Raw genomic sequence first — 25,311 nt, forward strand, 5'->3', positions numbered from 1 at the left:
CTGTATAATGTAAGCAATGCATAAAATCAAAGAGCAGGTATGTCTTATCACCGCGTTCTACGGAATACTTTGGAAGTGTAATATAGGTCATGAATTATGACCTAAGCTGAATAAAAAATAAAGTCATCATCAAATGTATAAAAAAACAAAAAACAAAAACAAACAAAAAACAAAAACAAAAAGAAAACACGATTGGCTAAAGCAGGTAGAGGGGGTAAGAGCCACAATAAGGACTAGACGGACTTTACAGAAGTTTTTGTTGTTTATCCAGATGGTATGAAGTGTAGGGCAAACAGATGGCTTCTAATTGACAGCCAGCTGTGGTCAGTCAAGAGATGGCAGCTTTCGGTATACATGGCGTTACAGTGCCGTGTCAAAACACACAAGGGCAAAGTTTAAAACATAGATGACCCTTTTAAGCAGCACATGGTAAATTTAGTTTGTCGTATAAGGAACATAAAGATAAGGAGGATGCCAACTACTCAGTCCCATCTCTGCAACATGGTGCCAATCTATTCACACCCCACTTATAATAGGGAGGCAATGAGCCTCATAGGATTGCATCACACCAGTACTATGGCATCAAGAGCTAGCAAAATGGAATAGCCTGTATACTGATCTTGTTTTATAGCCATGACGCTGGTCCATATGTAACAAACCCCTGGTTTTTACGTGGACCGTTAGACGGGACAGAAATCGGTTTGTTGCAGGCTGGTTGGGAAGCGAGCTGTGAAGTTTTGTTTGTTGTTTTTTGACATGCGTCGCCCTTGCATGTTCTCCTTGCTGCAAAGGCCAGTTATAGGTTAGGGCGATTGCCATTTGTTTTTACTGTTGGTTAAAGAGGTAGTAAACCGCAGTGGATGGAAAAAAATAAAATATCCCCTGCAAGGCAAATGTCATATTGTGCTAGAATGCATCACATACTAGCACATTATGAGAGACTTACCTTAGAATAAAGCTCTCCGGCGCCGCGTGGTCACCGCTGAGAGGATTGACATCTTCCCCAGTTCTTCCCTCCAGGTTCGTGTCCTCCGGCTACAGGAGTGGCTGGAGGCACGATGAAGTCACTCATGCGCATGCGTGCGGGAGCTGCCATTTACGGCACGGGCTCTGAAGGTTTGCCACTATATGCCAGAACTTCAGAGCGCATTTCCTCGGTAACCGCCCCAGCTCTTCACTATCCCTTTCCCCCCACTTTATTTAATTTAAGCCTATGTTTGTCACATTTTTGCTTGTGCACGTTTTGTTCACCGTGAGATTATTAGGGTGCCGGTCCTCGGGCCAGCCCTGAACGTCTTGGGAGTAGGTGGACATGGCCTTCTGGCTTAGTTCACTTGCTCTCATGGGGTCTCCCTTCGGGGGAGCCCCACCTAGTACTGGGAGGGTTCTGTTTCGGCAGTCCCTCCGAGGAAGTTGGGTCCGTGTCGGCTTCGGTTGATCGGACCACAGTACCTCAGTCCCTGTCTGGAGCTTCACGCCCCGGGGGATCAGGGTTTGGGTCCCTCTTCACAGGAGGACCACTTGACGTTGCACCCGTCTGCACGTTTTTGTGAACACTCATTTTTTCTGCACTGGGTGGAGTTTTTGGGTGTGTTCACACGCCATAGGCTTTTCAAAAAAAAAAGATCAAGTATAGTATCTGTTCTTATCAGTTGCCAATAGGTGGTGCTATGCTGACTGTCCCCAGTACCCGGCGAGGGGGAAAGGGATGGCAGTCGGCAGACGCTAAGCCTGCTGGCGTGGAGGTGAAAACCTTCTGATCGGGACAGAGAGGCATGAGGTCGAAGCTGAAAGGCCGGGACCCTGGCCTTTGGTGGTGTCTGCCCCAGTCCGTTGTTCGGGAGAGAACCCTTGCTCCTCCTTTCGCCGGGCGGGTAGTATTTCCCGAATGTAATTAGGTGGGAGAGTTGGGGGTTGTGGGTAGTAGTCTGCTTAGGTGGGCTCTCCCCGACCTCTTCTCCTACCTTCCTGGCTGGGAAGGGTGCTGCCGGTCCGGACCGGGGGTCAGGGACCGTTGAAAAGCCTGTGGAGATAGTGCCCCTGGAGTGGCAGTCCAGGGGTGCCATACATTGCACGAGTGTTTGAAAGGGGCACTCATCGTGTGGCACCTTAGGTCACATCTCCACACACACTTTTTAACACCTGCCTCTAGGGCCGAGCCTTTTGGCTAGGACCAGAGGAAATTTTGTTTCATGGCCGGAGGGCCGGCCAACGTATTGCACGTTGGTCACTTTCCACTCACCTCTCCCACCTTCCTTCTCCCCCACTTTTACCCCCGTTTGTCACAGTTACGTCTTCTTTTTGTTTGGTGCACTGCACTTTAAGTGAGATGAGTAGGGTGCTGGTCCTCGGGCCTGCTCTGAAAGTCTTGGCAGTGGGTGGACATGGCCTTCTGGCTTAGTTCGCCTGCTCTCATGGGGTCTCCCTTCGGGGGAGCCTCACCGAGGAGGTTTCTGTTTCGGCAGTCCCTCAGAGGATGTTGGGTCCTTGTGGCTTTGGCTGGTTGGGCCAAGTTGGGTCAATGTGGCTTCGGCTGCATGGACCACTGTTAACTCTTTTACCTGCCAGGAGCCTAACGCCCCGGGGGATCTGAGTCGGGTACTTTTCGGAGGACCAATTGACGCAGCACCCATCACAGTTTTTTGTTGCACCTCTTTATGTGTGTGCACATTTTTCCTGCACCGGATGGAGTTTTTGGGTTGCGTTTTGCACGCCACAGGCTTTTTAATAGAAAAAAAAATGGTGGAGAGATTGGAATCTGGTTGAATTATTGGCTCCTGTATAAAAGACACCTGTCCACAGAAGCAATCTGAGATTAGGAGCACTCCCTTTAAGAGAAAGTACTCTTAATCTGAGCATGTTACCTGTATAGAAGACACCTGGGAGCCAGAAATCTTGCCGATTGATAGGGGATCAAAGACTTATTTCACTCATTAAAATGCAAATTTATAACTTTTTTGAAATTAGTTTTTCTGTATTTTTTCTTTGTCATTCAATGTTAAAATAAACCTACGATTAAAATGCTAGACTGAACATGTCATTTTGTCAGTGGGCAAACAAAATCAGCAGGGGATCAAATACTTTTTTTCCCCTCGCTGTAATAGCAATTCTCAATGAATTCTCAAGGTGCTCATCAGATATGTTGGTGCTAATTTTGCTCTTCGCGTACACCATCCTTCAAATATAGATGCTGCCGAAAACAGCATCTATGACATGAATGAGGCATTATTGTGAAAAGTGGGAGATTTTTCTTTAGGAAGATAAAATGTATAAAAGTCCAGTTAGGAAACTGCCCATTTTTCCTTTGGCCGCATGTGTTCACAAAGTGTAAACACATTTTTTATTTTTAAGTCCCCCACCCCCAAAAAATTTTAAGTAAATTTACGATTTTGTGTTGGGACGCATTCATAGTCTTGGGCTGCAGGTTGGACCTCCCTGGTTGAGATTGTCATACAGGAGCATTTACTTTCAATGTACTTATGTGCCATTACAGTAAATGTTCTCTGTAAGAAGCAGTCATGAGCGGCCTTCTTATAATCATAGCTGTCAGCTCCGTCAGTGCAAATATGCATTGTAGCTGATCAGACGCTCTCATCTTCAGGCTGTACTATAGCTGGAGGGTAGAATTTCTGAACTGCAAAGACAGTTTGCTGGTAAAATCCATGTTGACTGAAATTATAACTTGTCTGCTTTAATCATCATTTTCAGGCCTGTCCTCAACTTGCCAGGTCACATCATTATGATTCAAATGTATAACCAGTTTCCAAGTATGCATGTTACTTGTAATAAATAATAAAAAAATATTTAGTCATTACTAATGTCAAATCCTCGAGAAAAAGTGCAACCATAAAGGTTACAAGCAGGCGTTAAACTCAGCTGTGGCTCAGGTGACAAGTTGGTCTCAGGTGGTTCCCACAATAGAATCTCAGCTGTTCCTGTACACAACAGGAAAACAATACAGCGATACACAATAGTACTATGGATTGTGAATTCAATTTTAAGGGCTAGTTCACCATTCCAAAAAAAAAAAAAAATGGAAAAAAGGTGAACCCACAAATGACTCCCCGACCCCACCAACCACCCCTATCCCCACTGCACTCACCGTGGGGAAGAGTTCCCCCATCCACGCAGCCCAGTGCAACAGTCCTTGGGTTTAAAAAGCAAGTTCCTTTTCCTAGGTACCCCAGGAAGAATCAGTGCAGTTGCAACTAGTTTGAGCCAGCACGTGACCAATCAGAACTGCCCTGATCTATCCTGACATCCCTAGATAAAAGGAGAGGAGGAACAGGGCTTTGTGGATGGTGACATTTTTATCACCGACTGAGGAGGGTGTAGGGTGTTAGGCCGGCCATACACGGAACAAAATGTCTTTCCTGCAACCACAGGTTGCAGGAAAGAAATTTGCTTGATTCCCCATCAACACAGACAGCATTGAAGCGGGAAACCCTCCTCCTGCCGGACCATTGTCTTCTCCTGGTGGGGGTAAGCCACTGGGAGAAGACAGTGATTATATCTAGCAGCTGCTAGCGATAATTGCAAGAATATCTGGCGGGCGCGTTCTCCTGAAGTTGATCGATCAACTTGGTACATTCAGCCTGACCATTAACGGTTCGAATCTCGGCCGGGTCATGCAGAACTGGCCAGGATTTAAACCGTTTCTGTCTGGCCATAGTTTACCGCTTTTTCTGAAAAGTGAACTAACCCTTTAAAGCTTTTTACATTGTAACCTTTAAAACAAGCAGAGCCCTCCGATTCCTTCTGTACTGTATTGTATTGTAACTGTACTGTCTGCCCTCATGTTGTAAAGCACCGTGCAAACTGTTGGCGTTATATCAAATCTGTAGTATAATAATAAAAATAATAATAAGCTGAGAATCGCTGTTGTAGCTCTCACTACTTGTGGTTACTATGCAGCAGATCAGCGTCTTGGCACAAATCTGGAAGACAGCGAGGATTACCGAAGTGGTGGTGGCTACCAAAATGATTCTCTACTTCCACAGGAACTGGCCAGGTAAGGAATATACATACTTACATTAGTCCATTCCATGCCTGCAATTCAGCTTAAGCCCTGGTTCACACTGTTGTGATTTTTCATGCTATTTGACATGTTAAATCTGCAGCATTTGCCGGCAATGGCACCGTCCTACTCGGTGGGACACCGCATCTGCGACGATGCACCAATTTAAAAAAGTAGTTTTTGTACTACTTTTTGCGATTTCAGCCCATGATTTACATTGACACCTGTGCAGAAACCTGCACAGATGTCTCTGTAATTTATGGCACGCTCTGCATTCTGTAGTGATGTGACTCCCTTGCACATATATGCGGGAGTGACGTCACCTGAGTGCAGCCATTCAAACGGCCGAAGATAGGAAACCCGGAAGGAAGACCGGGTGAAGATGGCAGCGCTGGAGACCTCTGTTTTTAGGCAAGCCTGCCATAAATGTAGTAGTATGCAGTGGCTTAAACCTGTCGGGGACCTATTTTTCTTTTTTTATCGGCAAGAGTTTACTACCACTTTAATAACACACTGTTGTGTTAATGGCTACTTTCAATGGCAACACTAATTTGCAGTGACAATTTGCTGTATTTTTATTGGGCAATTTGTGAAAATTACAGACTATAGTCTCTTTCAGAATGATAGTAACTTAGATTATCTATTTGCATTCTGAGGCCAAACTCTTGTAACCAGAACGTCAGCATAGGGTCTTTGAGTTGCTAATTAATTTTATATAATTTTCCTACGGGGCCACTAATTAACCCAGGGGTGGGCAGTCCATCTTCCCAAGGGAAGGCGGGATAGCATCAGGACGACTCCTAGGCAACATTCTCCCATTAGAACTGAGCCTCCCTGCTGTATCAGTTACTCAGCTTTTTCCATCCAGGTCTCACAGCTCTCCATATGGACAACTGCTTGCTAATCATTGTTCCCCTCTGATCCTGTCATCTTCCTCACTGCATACTGACAGTGGAGGCATCGAGGGCCAGATAAGGACAGCCAAAAGGGCCAGATGTGGCTGCAAATAAAGTGGTTCTAAAATAAGGGTTTGCCTTCTATGCATCAAGGTAAAAAAACTCTCTGGGCGCAGCCCCCCCCCCCCTCCCAGTCTCCCCTTATAATGACCTGAGCCCCATCTCGATCCAGCGATGTGCATTCTAGCAGCGGCTCTCCTAGGTCTCTCCCATCTCATGGGTACACAGCAACAGACCCCCAAATTCCTCCTCTGCCCTTAACAGCATTCAAAACACCAAGATCAGCATTTTCTAATGATGTTTTAAATATGGCGCTATTGACATCCATGTAAATTGGAAGTGATGTCAGGTCATTGCATTTTGAGTTACCATAGTGAAGAGTTGATCAAAGTCAATCCCGGCTTTGTTCGTCTTTCTGAACGGGGGGCACACAGGCACAATGCCGAGAATATGACTGTGCAGGTCCAAGTGTTGTAAAGTCTTGTTTTTTTTTTTTCATTAAAAATAAACATGTCCCACATACCTGCTCTGTGCAGTGGTTTTGCGCAGAACGGCCCAGATCCTCCTCATCTCGGGTCCCTCTTCGGTGCTCCTGGCCCCTCCCACCTGCTGAGTGCCCCCACAGCAAGCAGCTTGCTATGGGGGCACCAGAGAGGCAGGTCCCTGCATCAATTCAGACACAGATCTTTGGCCTGGCCCTGCCCCCTTTCTCTCCTCACTGGCTTACTAACTTTGATTGACAGTAGTGGGAGCCAATGGCGCCACACTGCTGTTTCAGCCAATGAGGATGGAGAGTCCTGGACAGCCAAGTCTCTCGTGGATAATCGCTGGATCGAAATGGGGCTCTGGTAAGTATTAGGGGGGCTGCTGCACACAGAAGGTTTTTTTTTTATCTTCATGCATAGAACACATGAAGCTTCTGCCTTTACAATCATTTTAACCTCTTGTCCACTGCCCACCGTTAAATGACGGCGGGAGGAAGACCCTATTGTTCTGGGCGGATGTCATGCCTTCCAAAGCCACTAGGGGGCGCGAGCGCCTGCCGCGTCACTGGGGACCTGATGCGCGTGCCGGCGGCCATCCCCGCGATTGCCCAGTAACTGAGCAGGATCGTGGATCGTAAACACACAGATCCACGTCCTGTCAGGGAGAGGAGACCTTGTACATAGGGACAGACCATCGGTCACCTCCCCCGGTCAGTCCCCTACCCCCAGAGTAAGAATCACTCCCAGGGAACGCATTAACCCCTTGATCGCCGCCTAGTGTTAACCCCTTCCCTGCCAGTCATATTTTTACAGTAATTAATGCATTTTTATAGCAGGGATCGCTATATAAATGTGAATGGTCACAAAAATGTGTCAAAAGTGTCCGATGTGTCTGCCACAATATCGCAGTCATGATAAAAATCGCTGATCATCGCCAATACCAGTAAAAAAAAAAAAAAATAATAAAAATGCTATAAATCTATCCCCTATTTTGTAGCTGCTATAACTTTTACCAAAAATATGTAAAAGAATAAATATCGACCAAAACTAAGGAAAAAATGTGTTTAAAAAAAAAAAATGGATATTTATTATAGCAAGAAGTTAAAAATATTGGCCCGGATTCACGTAGGAGATACGACGGCGTATCTCCAGATACGCCGTCGGATCTCTGAGTCTGAGGCGTCGTATCTTGGCGCCTGATTCAAAGAATCAGACACGCCAAAATTTGTCTAAGATACGACCAGCGCAAGTCTTCTGAGCCGTCGTATATTAACTGCATATTTACGCTGGCCGCTAGGGGCGTGTACGCTGATTTACGCCTAGAAATATGTAAATCAGCTCGATACTCCTATTCACGAATGTACGCCCGGCCGACGCAGTACAGATACGCCGTTTGCGTTAGGCTGTTTCCGGCGTAAAGTTACCCCTGCTCGATGAGGCGTACCAATGTTAGGTATGGACGTCGGAACAGCGTCAAATTTTTCACGTTTTACGTCGTTTGCGCAAGTCGTTCGCGAATAGGGCTGGGCGTCATTTACGTTCATGTCAAAAGCATTGGCTTTTTGCGGGTTCATTTGGAGCATGCGCACTGGGATACTTTCACGGACGGCGCATGCGCCGTTCTTAAAAAGCGTAATTTACGTGGGGTCACAATATATTTCCATAACACACGCCCACATCTTCCACATTTGAATTAGGCGGGCTTACGCCGGCCTATTTACGCTACGCCGCCGCAACTTTGCTTTAAGAATACTGCACTTGCCTGTCAAAGTTACGGAGGCGTAACGTAAATAGGATACGTTACACCCGCTCAGAAATACGAGCTCCCTACGAGAATCTGGCCCATTGTGTTTATTGTTTTCAAAATTGTCCCTCTTCTTTTGTTTATAGCGCAATAAATAAAAACCGCAGAGGTGATCAAATACCACCAAAAGAAAGCTCTGAGGGGAAAAAAAATTATAAAAATTTAATTTGGGTACAGTGTTGAATGACTTCGCAATTGTCATTCAAAGTGTGACAGCGCTAAAAGCTGAAAAATGGCTTGGGCAGGAAGGGGGTGAAAGTGCCCTGTAGGCAAGTGGTTAAAAAGACGACTGCGAAGATGCCGGTAAGTTATTGCAGAATAGACGCAACGTGTCTCTTTTGCGATAAACGCCTGTTCAAAGTTTGTCGTTTTATACGTTTAGTTCTGCATTACACAACAAGTTGCATTAAAATGTAAAAGGTGTATATTCTGGGATGAAACCCAGAAAACCTAAAAAGATGAAAACATCTAATTTCTCTGCAATAAACTTGTCCATGTGGGTATGTTGGTTTGATATGGTTTCTTCGCTCTACTTTTTCCATGTCGTACTGGAAGCTGCTTTTCCAAGTCAGCAAAGCTCGCTGGGAGAAGATATACTTCTCGTCTAGTTGACTGCACAACCTCTGCTGTGAGCTGCAGGATCTATTTATGTCAGAAGTAAACCATTGACTGCGAGTTAGAGAACCTTGTACCATGACAACAGCACAGCTTTTTCCATTAAGTATTTGTACTCATGCAGAGAATAAAATATTAGTTCTTCCAATCCATTAGCAATCTTTTTTCTGGTTTATAAGGGGCAATTTGTTATTAGCTGTTCAAAGCTTCCTGTTTTGTTTTCTAGAATGGAATAAATAGCAACAGCTTGAACTTGAATATGAACTGCCTAGATAGATGTTATTTTCTGATAAGTAGGGTATGAAGTGATGGAAGCTACCAGCCGTATAAAAAGAGGACTGAGGAAATGCGTAGGCCACTGCTGTTATATATATATATATATATATATATATATATATATATAGATTACATGCAAATCATAGAAATGTTTCTGATTTAATTTGACCTGCTCTATGTAAACGTTGAGATCTAAAGCAGGATCTTAAGAGGGGGGGGGGGGGCTGTGGAACATTAGGATTCCTCCAGAGGTTTCATGAGCAATGACAGAATGATCTCCCGCCTACAAGGACTACCAAGGTATTGGAAAAGTTGGAGAGATAGCAATGAACCCACAAGGTTGGTGGCGTTATTCAATAATACTGTAATGATTTTCATATATGTGATCTGGGTACTAGGCACGTGGTCTCTACACTCTGCCAGATCTCTGAAGTTTCCTTGGTTTGTAATGTAAAACAGCAAGAAATTAAGCACCATATCACACAATTTGATTCCAGTAAAAGTCAAAAGACCCATAAAAATAGAAGCTGATGTACCCATTCATCAGGGGCAAGGAATAACATATCAGGGGTTAAATCCTGCAGCCCAAGACAGTCGTGAATGCGGCCCAGCACAAAATCGTAAACATACCGTACATACTTGAGTATATACCCTTTTTTTAGGGCTGAAAATACCCCTCTCAACTTATACTTGATTCAGTGTACCATGGGCGTCCATTTTTTAAAACTCGCGGCTTTTTCCTGGTCTCGTCCCGTTCCGTGATAGGCGTTTGACACTGTGTTCAGTGTTCCGCCTATCACAGACGTTCTTTCATCCTCGGACTCCGTTTCCCAGCAGACACTGTGTTCAGTGTTCCGCCTATCACGGAGCTTTTCTAGTCAGAGGATGAAAGAACGTCCGTGATAGGCGGAACACTGAACACAGTGTCAAAAGCCTATCACGGAACGGGATAGGACCAGGAGGGAGGCGCGAGTTTTAAAAAATGGACGCCCGTAGCGCAGCCTGATAAGAATTTCAGGTACGCTGCTATGGGCACAGTGAGGTTGCAATGGGCACAGTGAGGTTGCAATGGGCACAGTGAGGTTGCAATGGGCACAGTGAGGTTGCAATGGGCACAGTGAGGTTGCAATGGGCACAGTGAGGTTGCAATGGGCACAGTGAGGTTGGACACAGTTGACCCTCTTTTCCGCTTACAGTAGCTGCTGCATTCTCACCCTAGGCTTATACTCGAGACAATAAGTTTTCCCCAGTTTTTTGTGGTAAAATTAGGTGCCTGTGCTTATACTTGGGTCGGCTTATACTCGAGTATATACAGTACTTAAAAATTTAGAATTTTTTTGTAAATATACATTTGCACTTAGCGAACACATGCACTTGAAATAAAAATTCTCTTAAAGTGGAGGTTCACCCAAAATATCAATTTTTAACATTAGATAGAGGCTAATTTTAGTAAGCAGAATCGGGTGGTTTTTTTTAAATGAATGTAGTACTTACCGTTTTAGAGATCAATGTTCTCCCGCCGCTTCCGGGTATGGGCTGCGGGACTGGGCGTTCCTATTTAATTGACAGACTTCCGACGGTCGCATACAGCGCGTCACGAGTTCCCGAAAGTAGCCGAACGTCGGTGCGCAGGCGCCGTATAGAGCCGCACCGACGTTCGGCTTCTTTCGGCAACTGGTGACACGCTGAATGCGACCGTCGGAAGGCTGTCAATCAAATAGGAACGCCCAGTCCCGAAGATCATACCCGGAAGCGGCGGGAGAACATCAATCTCTAAAACGGTAAGTACTGCATTCATTTTAAAAAGAACACCCGATTCTACTTACTAAAATTAGCCTCAATCTAATGTAAAAAAAAAAAAAATTCGGGTGAACTCCCGCTTTAACTGGATTTTTAGAAGTTTTAACTTCCCAAATAAAAATCTCCCACTCTTCACAATCACTCTTTATTCATGACATCAGTTTTCGACACCACTTATATTTGCGAGCAACCATTTTCTTTTTTTTGTTTCCAACAAAGTTTACAACTATTTTCAAGGATGAAGCACACGAAGAGCAAAATTAGAACAAAAATATCAGATGAGCACCTTGATGAATTGAATGAAAATTGCTACTACATCCATCGAACCAGATATTGATGCGTTAAGTTTATCAAAACCGGTGTCAAATATTGGACTAGTTTTGTGCAGGGTGGATTTGCTTTAAATCAAGTTGATTTAAATCACAATTGAAATCATGTTTTAAATCATTAGTAGGCTTGATTTGTATCAACTCGATTTCAATCATCATTTTTAAAAAGCAAGTGTCGTCTCTGTCCTGCAGTGGCTCCTCCTCTGACCCGCTATTGAATCACCAACAGCCATATTCACTTTAATGGGACGGCTGGTGATGCAGCAGTGACACAACAAGGTGAGATATGTACATTATCTATAATCAGTGATTGGTAAATGATTAGTCCATCAGCTCTTCCTATTAGTGCATTTTATGTGTGGCCCAAGACAGTTCCTCTTCTTCCAATGTGGCCCAGGAAGGTCAAAAGGTTGGGCACCCCTGGTTTATATTAATATTGCTTCCTCAAGGTCAACTTCCCCAATGTGATGGAGAAGTTCTCCAATGACCACAAATGTAAGAGGGCAGATCTCTACCAAGGATTTGTGATATTACAGTTTTACAGGCTGTGTATTTTCTGGCCAATATTAATTATTAAATTGCATGATTATTATCAACAAGGCAGTCAGCTCTGGGTGTCTAATATTATAGTTATGCCATGATTATTGATGCATGCGGCAAAAGAGCAGGTATTCAACACACCTAAAGTGTCCCATACTTTTTTTTATTATTAAATAGAGAGGTAAGTATATACAGGCATACCCCACTTTTAAAGCGGGAGTTCACCCGAAAATCTTTTTTATACCTTAGATTGATGCTCATTTTGTCAAGGTTAATCGGGTAGTTTTTTTAAAATCTAAGCCGCACTTACCGTTTTAGAGGGCGATCTTCTCCGCCGCTTCCGGGTATGGTCTTCGGGACTGGGCGTTCCTATTTGATTGACAGTCTTTCGACAGGCTTCCGACGGTCACATACATCGCGTCACGAGTAGCCGAAAGAAGCCGAACTTCGGTGCGGCTCTATACGATGCCTGTGCACCGACGTTCAGCTACTTTCGGAAAATCGTGACGTGATGTATGCGACCGTCGGAAGACTGTCAATCAAATAGGAACGCCCAGTCCCGCAGCCCATACCCGGAAGCGGCGGAAAAGATCGTTCTCTAAAATGGTAAGTACTGCTTGGATTTAAAAAAAACTACCCGATTCCCCTTGGCAAAATGAGCATTAATCTAAGGTTAAAAATTAACTTTTCGGGTGAACCTCCACTTTAAGTATACAATGGGGTTTATTTATAATCGCTGGAGAGTGCAAAATCAGCCTCACTTCAGCATAGAAACTAATGAGCTTCTAACCCCAGCTTGTTCAATTAAGCTTTGGTAATAAAACCTGGAAGCTCATTGGTTATTATGCAGAAGTGAGCCTGATTTTGCACTCTCCAGCTATAGTAAATAACACTATTGTGTACTTAAAAGTAGGGTATGCCTGTAGTAACTATACATCATCTTGTTTTACAGTCTGTCTTTATTTTTGTTTCAGCATCATAGTGGCAGGGTTACTTTAAATCACCAGATTGCAGGTCATATTGAGCCTGTGTCCACATAATATACCTGTCAGTGCTGTAATGGCACCAAACCGAACCACTCCAGAATGTCCACGCAGGTACTAAAAGTGAGTCGATTACCCAAGTTGTACCTTTATAAATGGTTTCAAATGTACTCCCCCTTTCAGAAATGTTTGCCATATAAAACAGGCTAACCAGTGATTCACTGATGACTTTTTTTGCCAAGTCAACACAAAGCCCTTAATCCCCATGGTACGATGGTGGCATCTAATGGGGCCACACACTTGATAATGCACCAATGAGTTTTGACAAGTAAAGGAGTTCACATTTGGCAGAGCTTTCTGTAAAGACTTGTAAAAGAAAGGGGTTGTTTATTCCAAATGATATGGAGATATTCCAAGATGCTAAAGGCGGCATCTCTACACATAAGCCCTGGCAGTGCTCTGTAGGAGTCTATCCATTGCCACTGGGGTATCAACAACCGTACTTTAAAAATGAGAGGATTCACCAGAGAACTGGAAGAATTAGGGAAAGGCAAGGCTGGGGTGCACTGGGGAAGAAATTGCAGTATGGATTTTCCTTCCTCGGTGCAAACACGGACAAATCCATGTACTGATCACCGACAGGAACATGAATTAGGTGCAAACACCAACACTTTTGAAGCTGCGCCCCAACAGATTACTAAAGGGTGTCGTAGACACCTTCACAAATTCCCCCATTCTCAGACTGTCCTGCCCCAGTACTGTCATATACATCATGTCACGATTTTGTTTTAAAGTTTCTGGGAGGAATCAAGGGATTATGAAGATCCTCAAGAAACAAAGGCTTAACATGTATTATGACATTTCAAAAACATCATTATTCTATTCATAGAAACGGGGAAGTTGCTACGAAAAAAATGTACACACACCAAATTCGTATGAATACCAGACAAGTGCAAAAGGGAGGGGGTGGAAAGAAAACTTGATAAAAAAGAAACCAGTACTAACAAGAACATGAAGCTTGCCATTGCTGAAGATGCTAGTCATCTGGCTGTCTCTGACTTCAGTAGATACAATCATGAGACAAGTTGTGTTAGAGTGAAGTCAGATGTTCTCATAGGTGTACCCAGCCTAATGCATTAGGGTGTGCACCCCAAAGCTCAAACACACATGTGTGTGTGCATGTGTATACATATTGACAATGCCAGTAGAGCAATGGACGGTGTCAGGAGTTTTTTATTATTTTATTTTCTACAATAATTTTTTTTAATACATAGGAGCTTCTATAGCAGGGATATGCAATTAGCGGACCTCCAGCTGTTTCAGAACTACAATTCCCATGAGGCATAGCAAGACTCTGACAGCCACAAGCATGACACCCAGAGGCTGAGGCATGATGGGACTTGTAGTTTTGCAATATCTGGAGGTCCGCTAATTGCATATCCCTGTCCTATAGGGCTTGGTCTAAAACAGGGGGAATCTGTCCCATACAGGGTGACTAGGGTGTGCCCAGGCACACCTGGCACACGCCTATGGATGTTCTGATCTACGGACTTGTTCTGGGTAAGGATCGCTGAATGTACTGAAGCCAATGGTTCAACATTACATCCACGCAACTACAATTTTCACAATGTGCTCATCAATAGCTGTCTACATATTGCTGTCACTTAACAGTATAGTTAAGTCCATCCTAAACACTAAAATCTCGAAATCTACTAACATCCACGATCTAAGGCTAACCTATCTGTAAAGAAGAAAATTGCTATGCATAACTTTTCTGAAGCTGCTCCAATCTGGTCTCCAGCGGCAGAAGCTCTGCAGAGGAGACAGCCGACAATGCCTGGGCAGTGACGTCACCCATAGAAGTACTATAGGGCTTCCGTTGTCAGCTGCCTCTCCTGCACACACACCTACACAGAGCCTGGGAGCGGACCAGGGCGGCTTCAAAAAAGCTATGTATAGCGATTTTTTCTTTACAGGGCTAGATAGGTTAGTTTTAGATTATGGGTGCCTGTAGATTTACAGTTAGTATTAGGGTGAACTTCCTCTTTACCAAACAATCGCAAGGCATTTCAAGGCTATGCCCAGACTAAACACTGAAGTATTTACAAATTCTGAACAAGCAAAACAAGCCCTCGTACCTCTCTTTAGCTATAAGCACCATGGAGAAATTAATTTGCCAAATTCTTAATAAAGTCATACATAAATCTGAATCACACTGCAACATGTAATAAAGCCTAAGTGCAGCCAAAAGTAAAAAAATATAAAAATCAGTACTAGGGACATAACTTTTCTGTAGGCTGTGTCTTTTGTGCTGTTGCCTCTTCTGTTAGTTAAAATCCTCCAATGTCCATGGCTCCCCCCTCCCCCTCGTAGGCACTTATCAGGAGCCCCTGACTATGCCCACCCTTTCAGCCCAGCAACTCCATTCATAGAAGCAATCTTAAAGCTTCAATGAATGAAACAAAATCTATGAATGGAGGGTGTGGACGGTTCAATCTTCTGCCTGTCCTCCATTTATAGATCCAGTTTTATTCATAGATGCTGTAGTACGGGGGTGGCACCTGGGGCAGTTGGAGGCCATGGAATGAGGAGGATTTCAACTAAAAGAAGAGGCATCAGCACAAGGGACATATACAATTTTTTTTTTTTTTTGGGGTGCCTTTAGGCTTTAAAACCAAATGCAATATTTCTTTATGCGTTTTTATTGTGCAAATATCAAATCTTCCAGAGACTTATCTGTCTGCTCTATACTTTGCCCAGAAGTAAATTGAGATATCTGTAGACTTCTATAAGCAGAACAGCTTTAGCCAGGAAAGTACACAGAATGGAACTTAAAAGAACCATTAGGATAAAATATTGGAGCAGTCATTGGCATATTCCTTTTGAAGGTGAAAGTACCGGGGCAGCCATACTTTGTCTTTGCTTCCCTGCATATATTCCTTATGTGTTTAGAAATAAAATATGCACACATTGGAGCACATGATCCAAAGCAAGGCACCAAAGATAGTCCCAATATTTTGTCCTAGATTCTATTAAAGTCATAACGCCGCGTACAAACGACCGTTTTTCATGTCATGGAAAAATAACGAAGTGTTTCTCGACGTGATTCCTCTCAAGCTGGCCTTGCCTACACACGATCGTGATAAAAAATGCTTGAGCAAAACGTGGTGACGTACAACACGTACGACGGCACTATAAAGGGGAAGTTCCATTCGAATGGCGCCACCCTTTGGGCTGATTATGCTAATTTACCGTCTCATAACTTGCTTCTGATTATGCACGTTTTTTTCCCCGTCGTTAAAGTGTACACACGACCATTTTTCAGGACGAGAAAAACAAAGAGAATTTTTTTTTGTCGAGAAAAATGTTCTGAAGCCTACACACAACCGTTTTTAACGACCAATTAAAAAAATGGCATTTTTCTCGTCGTGAAAAACGGTCAAGTGTACGCGGCATTATGCCACGTACAGACGACTGTTTTTCGGGTTCTAAAAAATTACGTATTTTTTTAATGTCATTGGAAACAATCGTGTGTGGGCTCCAGAGTATTTTTCACAATATAAAAAATGGGCATTAAAAATTTAGAACCTGCTCTAATTTTTCACAACGTTTTTAACGTTGTCGTTTTTAACATCGTAAAAAATAGTCGTGTGTGTGTGGGCTTTATCGACGTGAAAAAAACATGCATGCTCAGGAGCAAGTTATGAGACTGGAGCGCTTATTCTAGTAAAACTAGCGTTAGTAATAAAGTAAGCACATTCATCACGCTGTAACAGACTGAAAAGCGCAAATCGTCTTTTACTAGCACAAAATCAGCAAAAGCCGCCCAAGAGTGGCGCCATCCTAATGGAACTTTGGCTTTATAGTGCCGTCGTACGTGTTGTACGTCAGCGCGCTTTGCCAGAGCATTTTTTTTCCCACAATTGTGTGTAGGCAAGGCTGTTTTAACGATCGGGTTTAAAAAAAACGTTGTTTTTTCGAGGCCATTAAAAACTTAATTTTTTACAACCCGAAAAGCGGTCGTGTGTACGCGGCATTTGAGTTGAAATTACAGACTCACTTTCTTTATACCACTCCATGATTGGCTGGTGGCATTAGCTTTTAAATGTATAATACTCTTATGATACACCAGTAATATGAACAATGCGGTCTGTAAAATTTGTAGACAAGACACTTGCTAGCAAGATGAAGGTTTTCATACAGTAACAAAAAAAATTCATAAACCAAAATACGCAAATTAAGGAAAATATACCCAAAAGTACTTTCCATGGACTAGATGTGTTGAAAGCATTACACACAACAATAATCAGAGGATGACATTACCTGTTCCATTTAGTGTACCATTTTTATTGGTATATTGTCTTATCATATGCCCAATGGTTCGAACGTTGTCTCGTAGCATTATGCCTTGAGCTTGTACCATGAAGAGGTAGGTGTTTGCTGCAAAAGAAAAAAAAAAAAAGGGAATCAGACTAACAGCAATTTAAAAAAAATATTTATAATGAATATTTCAGGAAAGAATGACTTATAAATATTTGTAAAAGGCACACTGTGAAACCCTTGAAATACAAGTTCTACCTGGAGTCACACACTCCGATACTCTTATCTCGAACCACAATGTATCGCCTGCTCCTGGACCTCTCAGCAGATACTACAGCCTGGTCTAGGATCGGCCACATCCTGTGATTGGACAGTGAGGGAGCCCCTCCCATAGGCATTTTCAATGTCAAAGCCCCGATTGGTTCAGGATGCCGCTACTCCCTCCCCCAAGACTGCATGCCGTTGTGCGGAGTACAGGAGACGGATTCCATCACAAATGCATAAATCTACGCAAATTTCCATGGGGGGTGCCAAAAAATAAAGATGGTGGTCTCATACCAGATATGTTATTAAATGGTAGGAAAAGGATTAGAACCGATAACTCCACAGAAGGAAAAGGCGCCAATGTAAGTGGAAGAGGTAAACAAAGATGTGACTATTCTGCCTTGGTGATGAGTAACATCCAAACTGGATTATTCCTTCCGCTGTGTACCATATGGCAAAATGATCCATATAATCGAGCTGCAGCAGTTTCATTCATATGCTTATGAATTACATTGCAAAATAATTTTATATCAAGTTTTGTTTGCCATGATTGATGAGATGCATGATTTCTTTTTTTTTGGAACTTTATTGAAGTGTCACAAGTGACATTTCATCCTGTTTTATTGCCCAGAGGGCAGTGCATCTTTCAGTGCAGACCACTGCTGGCAGGGATGCTGTTAGAAATCATGGGGCCCCATACAGCCTACCTGACAGGGCCCCCCTCCCCCAGCCTCAAGTGACTGAGGACCTAGATTTATCGGTCCCTTTCTCTGTGGCCTCAGCTGCACAGATGAATGAATAGGAAGCACTCTGAGGCTTCCTGCTTATTCACAAATGGAAGCACAGTAAACGCAGTTTACTATGCATCAGTGATGAATTGACACAGTGAGCAATTCAGGAATGGAAGGGGGCGGTAAATATGATATATTTACCAGCACCTTCCCCTGCTCTGCATTGTAAAACATTCCCCTGGAGGGAAGCCGGAATTGCTGTGGAAGAAAGGGGCACACAGGGGGGCCCAGACAGCAAATGGAAGGGGCGCATGTGCTATAAGCAATCCCCCCACCATGCAGCCAGAGGGAGCGAGGAGAAGCTGGCAATGCTGCAAGGGGAGGCAGAAGAGGATCGGTGTCTGCAGTAAGACAGTACTATTGAACAGATGGGGTCCGGGCCCAGTACAGGAGGGCTGCTGTACTGCCTTCTCAGCAGCCCTGCACATAAAAAAAAAGAAAAGAAAAGTAACCCACAACTCCTTACTAGCTCTTAAAAAAAGTTTATTGGCTCTCCATAAAAGACACAAATACATGTAGCAAATGTTAAAGCGTTTCAGCTTTGTCGGCCTTGTTCCTAACTATGTTTGCAGCCTGTGATTGCTCATCCTGCACCCGACTGCTCTGGGAGAAAGAAGACTTTTTGCCTCGTCTTGTATTGAGACGCTAAAAGTGTTGTTTGGCATGAAGTATTATTCGTATAATTTTCGTTATGAATACTATATACATACACATATATATATATATATATATATATATATATATATATATATATATATATATATATATATATATACACATATATACACACACACACACACACACACACACACATATATATATACACATACATACATACATACATATACACACGGTAATCCATAGCTTTGTTCATATTTTCCGTATTGAACGCGGTAAGAGTTAAAAAGATGGTAACTGATGCATGTAAACATATATTTTGAAAAATCTAATAAAAAAAAAAAAAGATGGTAACTGATATTTAAACTGCCATCTTGTGATAGGTTTTCTATTTGTAAGAGCATATGGGCATAATTTTGTGTGCCACCACACCAATATGGCATCTCCAGGTCATCGCTCTCTGCGTATTTCCTGGATACTCTGTAAGAAATGTAAGAAATCAATCTGTTGCGCAGCTTAGGGTTTTTACCTCCCCTGACTACTATTGAGCAACACCTCAGAGACCATTGCTAGCAGCACCAGGAAACACTGGCAGATGCCCAAGAAAAGCATCACTAAGTTAATTATACAATCTCCCGAGAGGTGTCATTTCTTCCTAGAGCTCAAAGAAAGACTAGAAAACATGGACACCGCTGGTGCCAATGTAGATGATAATGACAGGTCAACTTTAACACTTCACATGCATCGTTGGGGTAGATGTCAAGCATTGCCAAATCACATTTTTGAGGGGTGAAAAAAAAGCCTAGTTCTTGCTATTAAATATAAAAAATGCCGTTCCAAGCACACTCACGTGACCATATACCTAGGCCTAGATCACATGGTCTCTAGCTACCAGAAGCACTGTGGGAGTTTCTGTAGATGGCCTGCTGCTGTCATTTTCACAGATGCCGCCTTGCAGTGAGTTCAGAGAATCAGCAAGAACATCACAGGGCACTATTGCTAAGCAGGAAGCCAGGCCAAATATGCACTGAGCAAATACAGCTGCCTAAGGCACACACATAATTACTAGGAATACATAGAAACCAGGTTTGAATACACCAACACGCAATGATATGTACAGTAGATTTTCTCTTTTATATGCACTAAAGTGCTCAGCTTGTCTTTAACCAGTTCTGGGCCTTGGGTGTATCAGATATGCCCGAGAAAACATCTATTAGTGCGGGTTCACATGTATGCGGTGCGGGTTCACATATATGCGGTGCAGGAAACAGCGTGATTCCAGTGCGGGTTCCTGCATCGCATGTCACCTGCCGGCAGTTCACACTGTCCTATGGTGAATGCGATTTCAGCCATACAATGTGTATGGCTGAATTTGGATCGCACAGACATTGCAAGTGATCTGCACAGCAATGCGGTGCGAATCGCATGCAATGTCTTACCCAGCCTAAAGCACCTTTGATGTAATTGGTACGCCCTGGTTGTCCTCCAATAACCCAGCCCTAGAGCTGTCCAGTCATTTGACAGACATGCCACTGCCTGTGTTAAAGGAGAATGCTCCTGTAATGAAATGAAGTCTGAAAACAATGGCGGCCTTTATTTATAAATACAGTGATTGAGTAAAACTGGAGCACTTGGAATCTGATGCAGCTGTGCATGGTAGCCAATCGGCTTCTAACTTCAGCTTGTTCATTTAAAGTGTTTGTAAACCCTTCTTTTTTTTATAAAAATAACAAACATGTCTATACTTACCTGGTCTGTGCAATTATTTTGCACAGAGCAGCCAGAGCCTATTCTTCTGGGGTCCCCTGCCAGCCCTCCAGGCCCCTCTTCCTAAAGTGGCTTTCCCTGAGGCACCCATGCGGGTGCACTTCCGACTCCCGCTGTGGCATCTATTGACAGGCAGCAGGACTTGGCCCCGCCCCCCACGTCACTGGATTTGATTGACCGCAGTGGGACCGCAACTATCAATCTGTCCAACGAGGCTCAGGTAAGAAAAAGGGGGAGGGGTCTGGGAGGAGCTGCAGCACACACAAGTGAAAAACCTTAAAGTGCTGTTAAAGTCTCCTGAAAAAAATAACAAACATGTTATACTTGCCTACCCTGTTGCAGTGGATTTTCTCAGAGCAGCCCAGATCCTTCTCTTATGTGATCCTGTCCCATCCCTCCTGTTCAGTGCCCCCACATCAAGCAGCTTGCTATGGGGGCACCCGAGCCAAGTCACAGCTCCCTGTGTCCATTCAGACACAGAGCCCCAACCTGGCCCTGCCCCTGTCTCCTCTGATTGGCTAGCTGACTTTGATTGACAGCAGAATGTCGGATGGATGAGACACTCATGGACAAAGAGGGACCTCGGGTAAGTGTTAGGGGGGCTTCTGCACACAGAAAGATTTTTATTTTAATGCACAGATAAAAAAAAAAAAAAAAAAAAGACGGCTTTACAACCCCTTAAAGCTTTGGCAATAAAATGTGGAAGCTGGCTGGTTTCTATGCAGCACTGCACCAAATTTTGCATCCTCCAGTTTTAGTAAATGACCCCAATGTAACATTATGGTCACAGTGTAAACTAAATCTTTTATGTACAGATCAAATAATTTTCCTTTGGTTTGCAAAGTAGAATTGTTTAAGCAACCATACAAGTAAAAAAAAAAAAATATTTCTATTAAAAAATAATTACCCATTTATCTCTCAGCCCGATGTAGGTAAAGGATACGTTCACTTTAAAAAGAAACAACTAACTAAATAAAAGTACAATTTTTTTTGCAGGTATAAAAATTTGGCACTTATTTTTCCTGCAGGAGCCTGTAAAGCATCTGCTGATCACTGGTGCCATGCAGGTCTCCTGCAGGTCTGTGAGTGTATAGGTTTGCTCATACTTCCTACGAGGAAGCCGATACATTCTGACAGGAAGACTCAATGAACTACCACGGCGCTCACAGCACTGTGATAGTTCATTGAAAATTACAAGCCGACAGCCACAAAGGCTGCCAGAGCTTGTAGATTTCTATTCACAGAGGACTGTGAATGAGTGACATGGCCGGGTGGGCAGAGGCTGGTACATTCATAACATGTTACCCGTTACACCCCGATTATTAGTGCAACAGGTAATATGTTATGAAAGGTGAACTTATCCTTAAGCCCCCGTTCACATCGGGCCGATTTTACGTGTAAAATCGCATGCCAAATCGAGGCCTATTGCTGGCAATGGCACCTCCGAATCGGTGCACCGCTGACTTTGCCGCGCTGCGCCAATTCCCAAAAGTAGTTCCCACATCTCAAATGTAAAAAGAGGTATTCAAGTGCAGAAGCGCAAGTGGTTGATAAAGAGCAACAGTGAGCAAAGTGGTTGATAAAGAGCAACAGTGAGCAAAGTGGTTGATGACCCATTGTGGAAATCTTTGTGCAATAGTGCATCAAACTTTCTTCTATTTTTATAGAGGGGGAAGGGTGAGAACTACTCTCAGGGTGTAAATGCCGTTTCTGCACTCAGTAGGGAAATTTCCATTGACTTCCTGTTGTGTGAACACAACAGGAACAAGGTGATCTGCTCAGTGGGGATACAGCCAGCAAAAATGCTGACAAGTCTTCTCTATATTACTAATGAATTACTAATGTCTGCTTCTCTGTGGGGGAGATTCTTCCTACTTCCTGTCTCGGTGACAAAACAGGAAGAGAAGTGAATCTCCCCATTTTCTCATCTTACTCTATCCAAATCAAACAGAGTCTGTACACTATACAAAGTAAAGGCCCCCCCCATGCCCAAATGAAGAATCATCGACTTTGGGGTTTGATATTCTAGATATACTCAAGCTAGAGATTAGCATGATGTAAATCTTACTAGTATATATCAATGTATTAAAAACCATGATGCTATGAATAGTTCACAATTACATAAGCACATGGGGTAGCTATATTTGCCAATTACTCCAGTTTCCTTCCACATATGCTGGTAGTTTAACCGCTTAAGGACCAAGCCTATTTTTCAAACTTGGTGTTTACAAGTTAAAATCATTTTTTTTGGTAGAAAATTACTTGGAACCCCCAAACATTATATAAACACCCCAGAGAATAAAATGGTGGTTGTTGCAATACTTTATGTCACACCATATTTGCACAGCGGTCTTACAAGTGCAATTATAATTATATTCCATCTCCTAAACTTGCACGGTTTAGAAGATACCCCCTGTCAGAGGACATGTGCCGATCGGCACTTACGTGCCATTGCTTCAATGAGTGTGCCGTTACCGCGGGAGTGATGTCATCACGATTCCGGTCAATCGCAGCAACGGAGCTACGATACCTGCAAGTAACTCCAGGATGACATGTCGTCAGCTGGTGCTGTGTCGGGCACCGCAGCGGGGGCTTCGATTGCAGGTGAGTATTGGATAATAAGCTAGTATGCTATGCATACTAGCTCATTATGCCTTTGTCTTGCAGGTCTTTTTTTTTCCCTGCCTGAGTTTACAACCACTTTTAGCGCTGCATAAATTGTTGGCACGATATAAAATACCTTTAATAAATATATAAAATAATTACAAGTTGATATCTATACAGCAAGCCAAAACACACATACTTGGCCACTGGGGTGCCAAACAAAACAACTGTATAAATGAGTACACTCTACTCTCTTCAGTTATGGGTAAGGCAGCAGGTTTTGAACCAACGAAGCATATTAATCCCTCATATGTATTTTGGTACTGATCATTTGGGAATAGGTCAAGCATGGTTCCTTGCTTGCCTATCTAAACAAGAGTCCATGCCACCTTAAGAGAAGCCAACAGGATGGCTTTTCCCTGCTACAGCTGTGGCACCCTTAAAGTGCTGGTGGCTGCCATTGGACACATTATGGAAGTAGTACTAGTCCCATGGTACATAAACCCAGGGGTCAAGTCCTGGGGAAAAAAGTGTGGGAACTCCCACCCAAGATCCACTCCCCCCGCCAAAAAAAAAAAAAAAAAAGATACGCTCATATGCATAATTACTAAATCGCATGTTTTTTTTTTTTTCGATCCACTGTACCTTCGTAATCCTTTATGTTACTGGCCGCTTCCTGTATATAGATTCATCAGATAGTGTGCGGGTATTCCGTCACTTCCTAGATGCCGCAATGTCTCCTGGGAGCTTTTGTCATTGTTCCCAGGAGACATTGCGGTGGTCTGTCGTGAGTTATCGCAGGATTTAGAAAGAAGCAAGTTCTTGCGGCAGACCTCCGCAATTCTCCTGGGAACAATGACAAAAGCTCCCAGGTGACATTGCGGCATCGAGGAAGTAACGGAATACCCGCACACTATCCGATGAATCCATATACAGGAAGCGGCCAATCGCAACCTGCGCGAGTTATCGCAGGATTTAGAAAGAAGCAAGTTCTTTCTAGATCCCGCGATAACTCGCAGCAGACCTCCGCAATGTCTCCTGGGAACAATGACAAAGGCTCCCAGGAGAGATTGCGGCATCGAGGAAGTGACGGAATACCCGCACACTACCCAATGAATCCATATACAGGAAGCGGCCAGTAACAAAGGATTACTAAGGTTGCCTGCCCCTGACAGTGACTCGAGCTCGGCATCGCCGTTCAGTGAAGGATTGGCTCGGGCGGCTCTGCTGCTCTAGTCCTGCAAAGGGAACTGAGTTCCTGCTGTGAAAAAAGTGCAGGAACTCCGTTCCCACGCGTTCCCGCAGGAATTGAGCCCTGCATAAACCAATGAGTATTGCTGAAGAGGTGAGTTGTGTCCAAGGATTGGCTCTCCTTCCTGGAGCCGAGCAAAATCAGCCTCACTCCCGGATGTAGGTCTCACGATTGGAAAGTTAGGCTATATTGACCGTTTCTCTTTAAAATAACAGCTTTTGCTTTAGGTAGTAGAATCATTTCTATTCTTATTACAGGATATATATATATATATATATTCATATTACAAGATACAAGCCTACCCGGTATCTGAATGTACGGTATATACTTTGTATAAGCAACAGTACAAAGTGTTACTAGCAAAAGGCAACATATAGGTATAAATGTATGGAACAAAACATTACAAAAAAAATGCAAGCGTAGCAAAACGCACACAAAAAAGTGCACCACGTTAAGATCCCCACCCAGGTAAACCTGTCGTCTGGAGACAGAGAAAGAAACAAGTTATTATAACAGTGGAAGACTGACCACGTAGATCTGCCAAAGTCAATTGTGATTCTCACAATGGTAAAAATCTTAAAGCTTTATTGCAAACAATCACAATGCGAGACGCACGTGGGTTCCCTTGGAATCGTTCATCATTCTAATCATATGTGCTAATTATGTAGCAGATGTCACAGTAACTCCAGTGATTGCCATTCCATGCTTGAGAATAGTTCCCATTAATGATCCTCTGCTGGAATGATTTTCATGTTGTCGGAAAATCCTTTTGCTTGATATCTGCCAGAATATTAGTCGCTCTTTCTGGGTTTTACACATACAAGACATGGGAGTTAAAATAAAAAAGGTTCTATCAATGGCTACTGAAAGTGGTTGTAAACCTAGTTACA

The 25,311-nt window shown here is 43.4% G+C and overlaps 1 protein-coding gene across 1 annotated transcript in view; it reads right to left on the reverse strand.

The window, feature by feature from the left end:
* Nucleotides 1–25,311, reverse strand: part of B4GALT6 (beta-1,4-galactosyltransferase 6) — a 140,986-nt gene that overhangs the window by 50,198 nt on the left and 65,477 nt on the right. The window contains exon 2 of the mRNA XM_040354112.1: nucleotides 17,129–17,245. Within this exon, the coding sequence (XP_040210046.1) occupies nucleotides 17,129–17,245 (117 nt within the window). The remainder of the gene's footprint in view (nucleotides 1–17,128; nucleotides 17,246–25,311) is intronic.

Source organism: Rana temporaria, chromosome 5 (genome assembly GCF_905171775.1).
Source record: "Rana temporaria chromosome 5, aRanTem1.1, whole genome shotgun sequence".
Classification (NCBI taxonomy): Eukaryota; Metazoa; Chordata; class Amphibia; order Anura; family Ranidae; genus Rana; species Rana temporaria.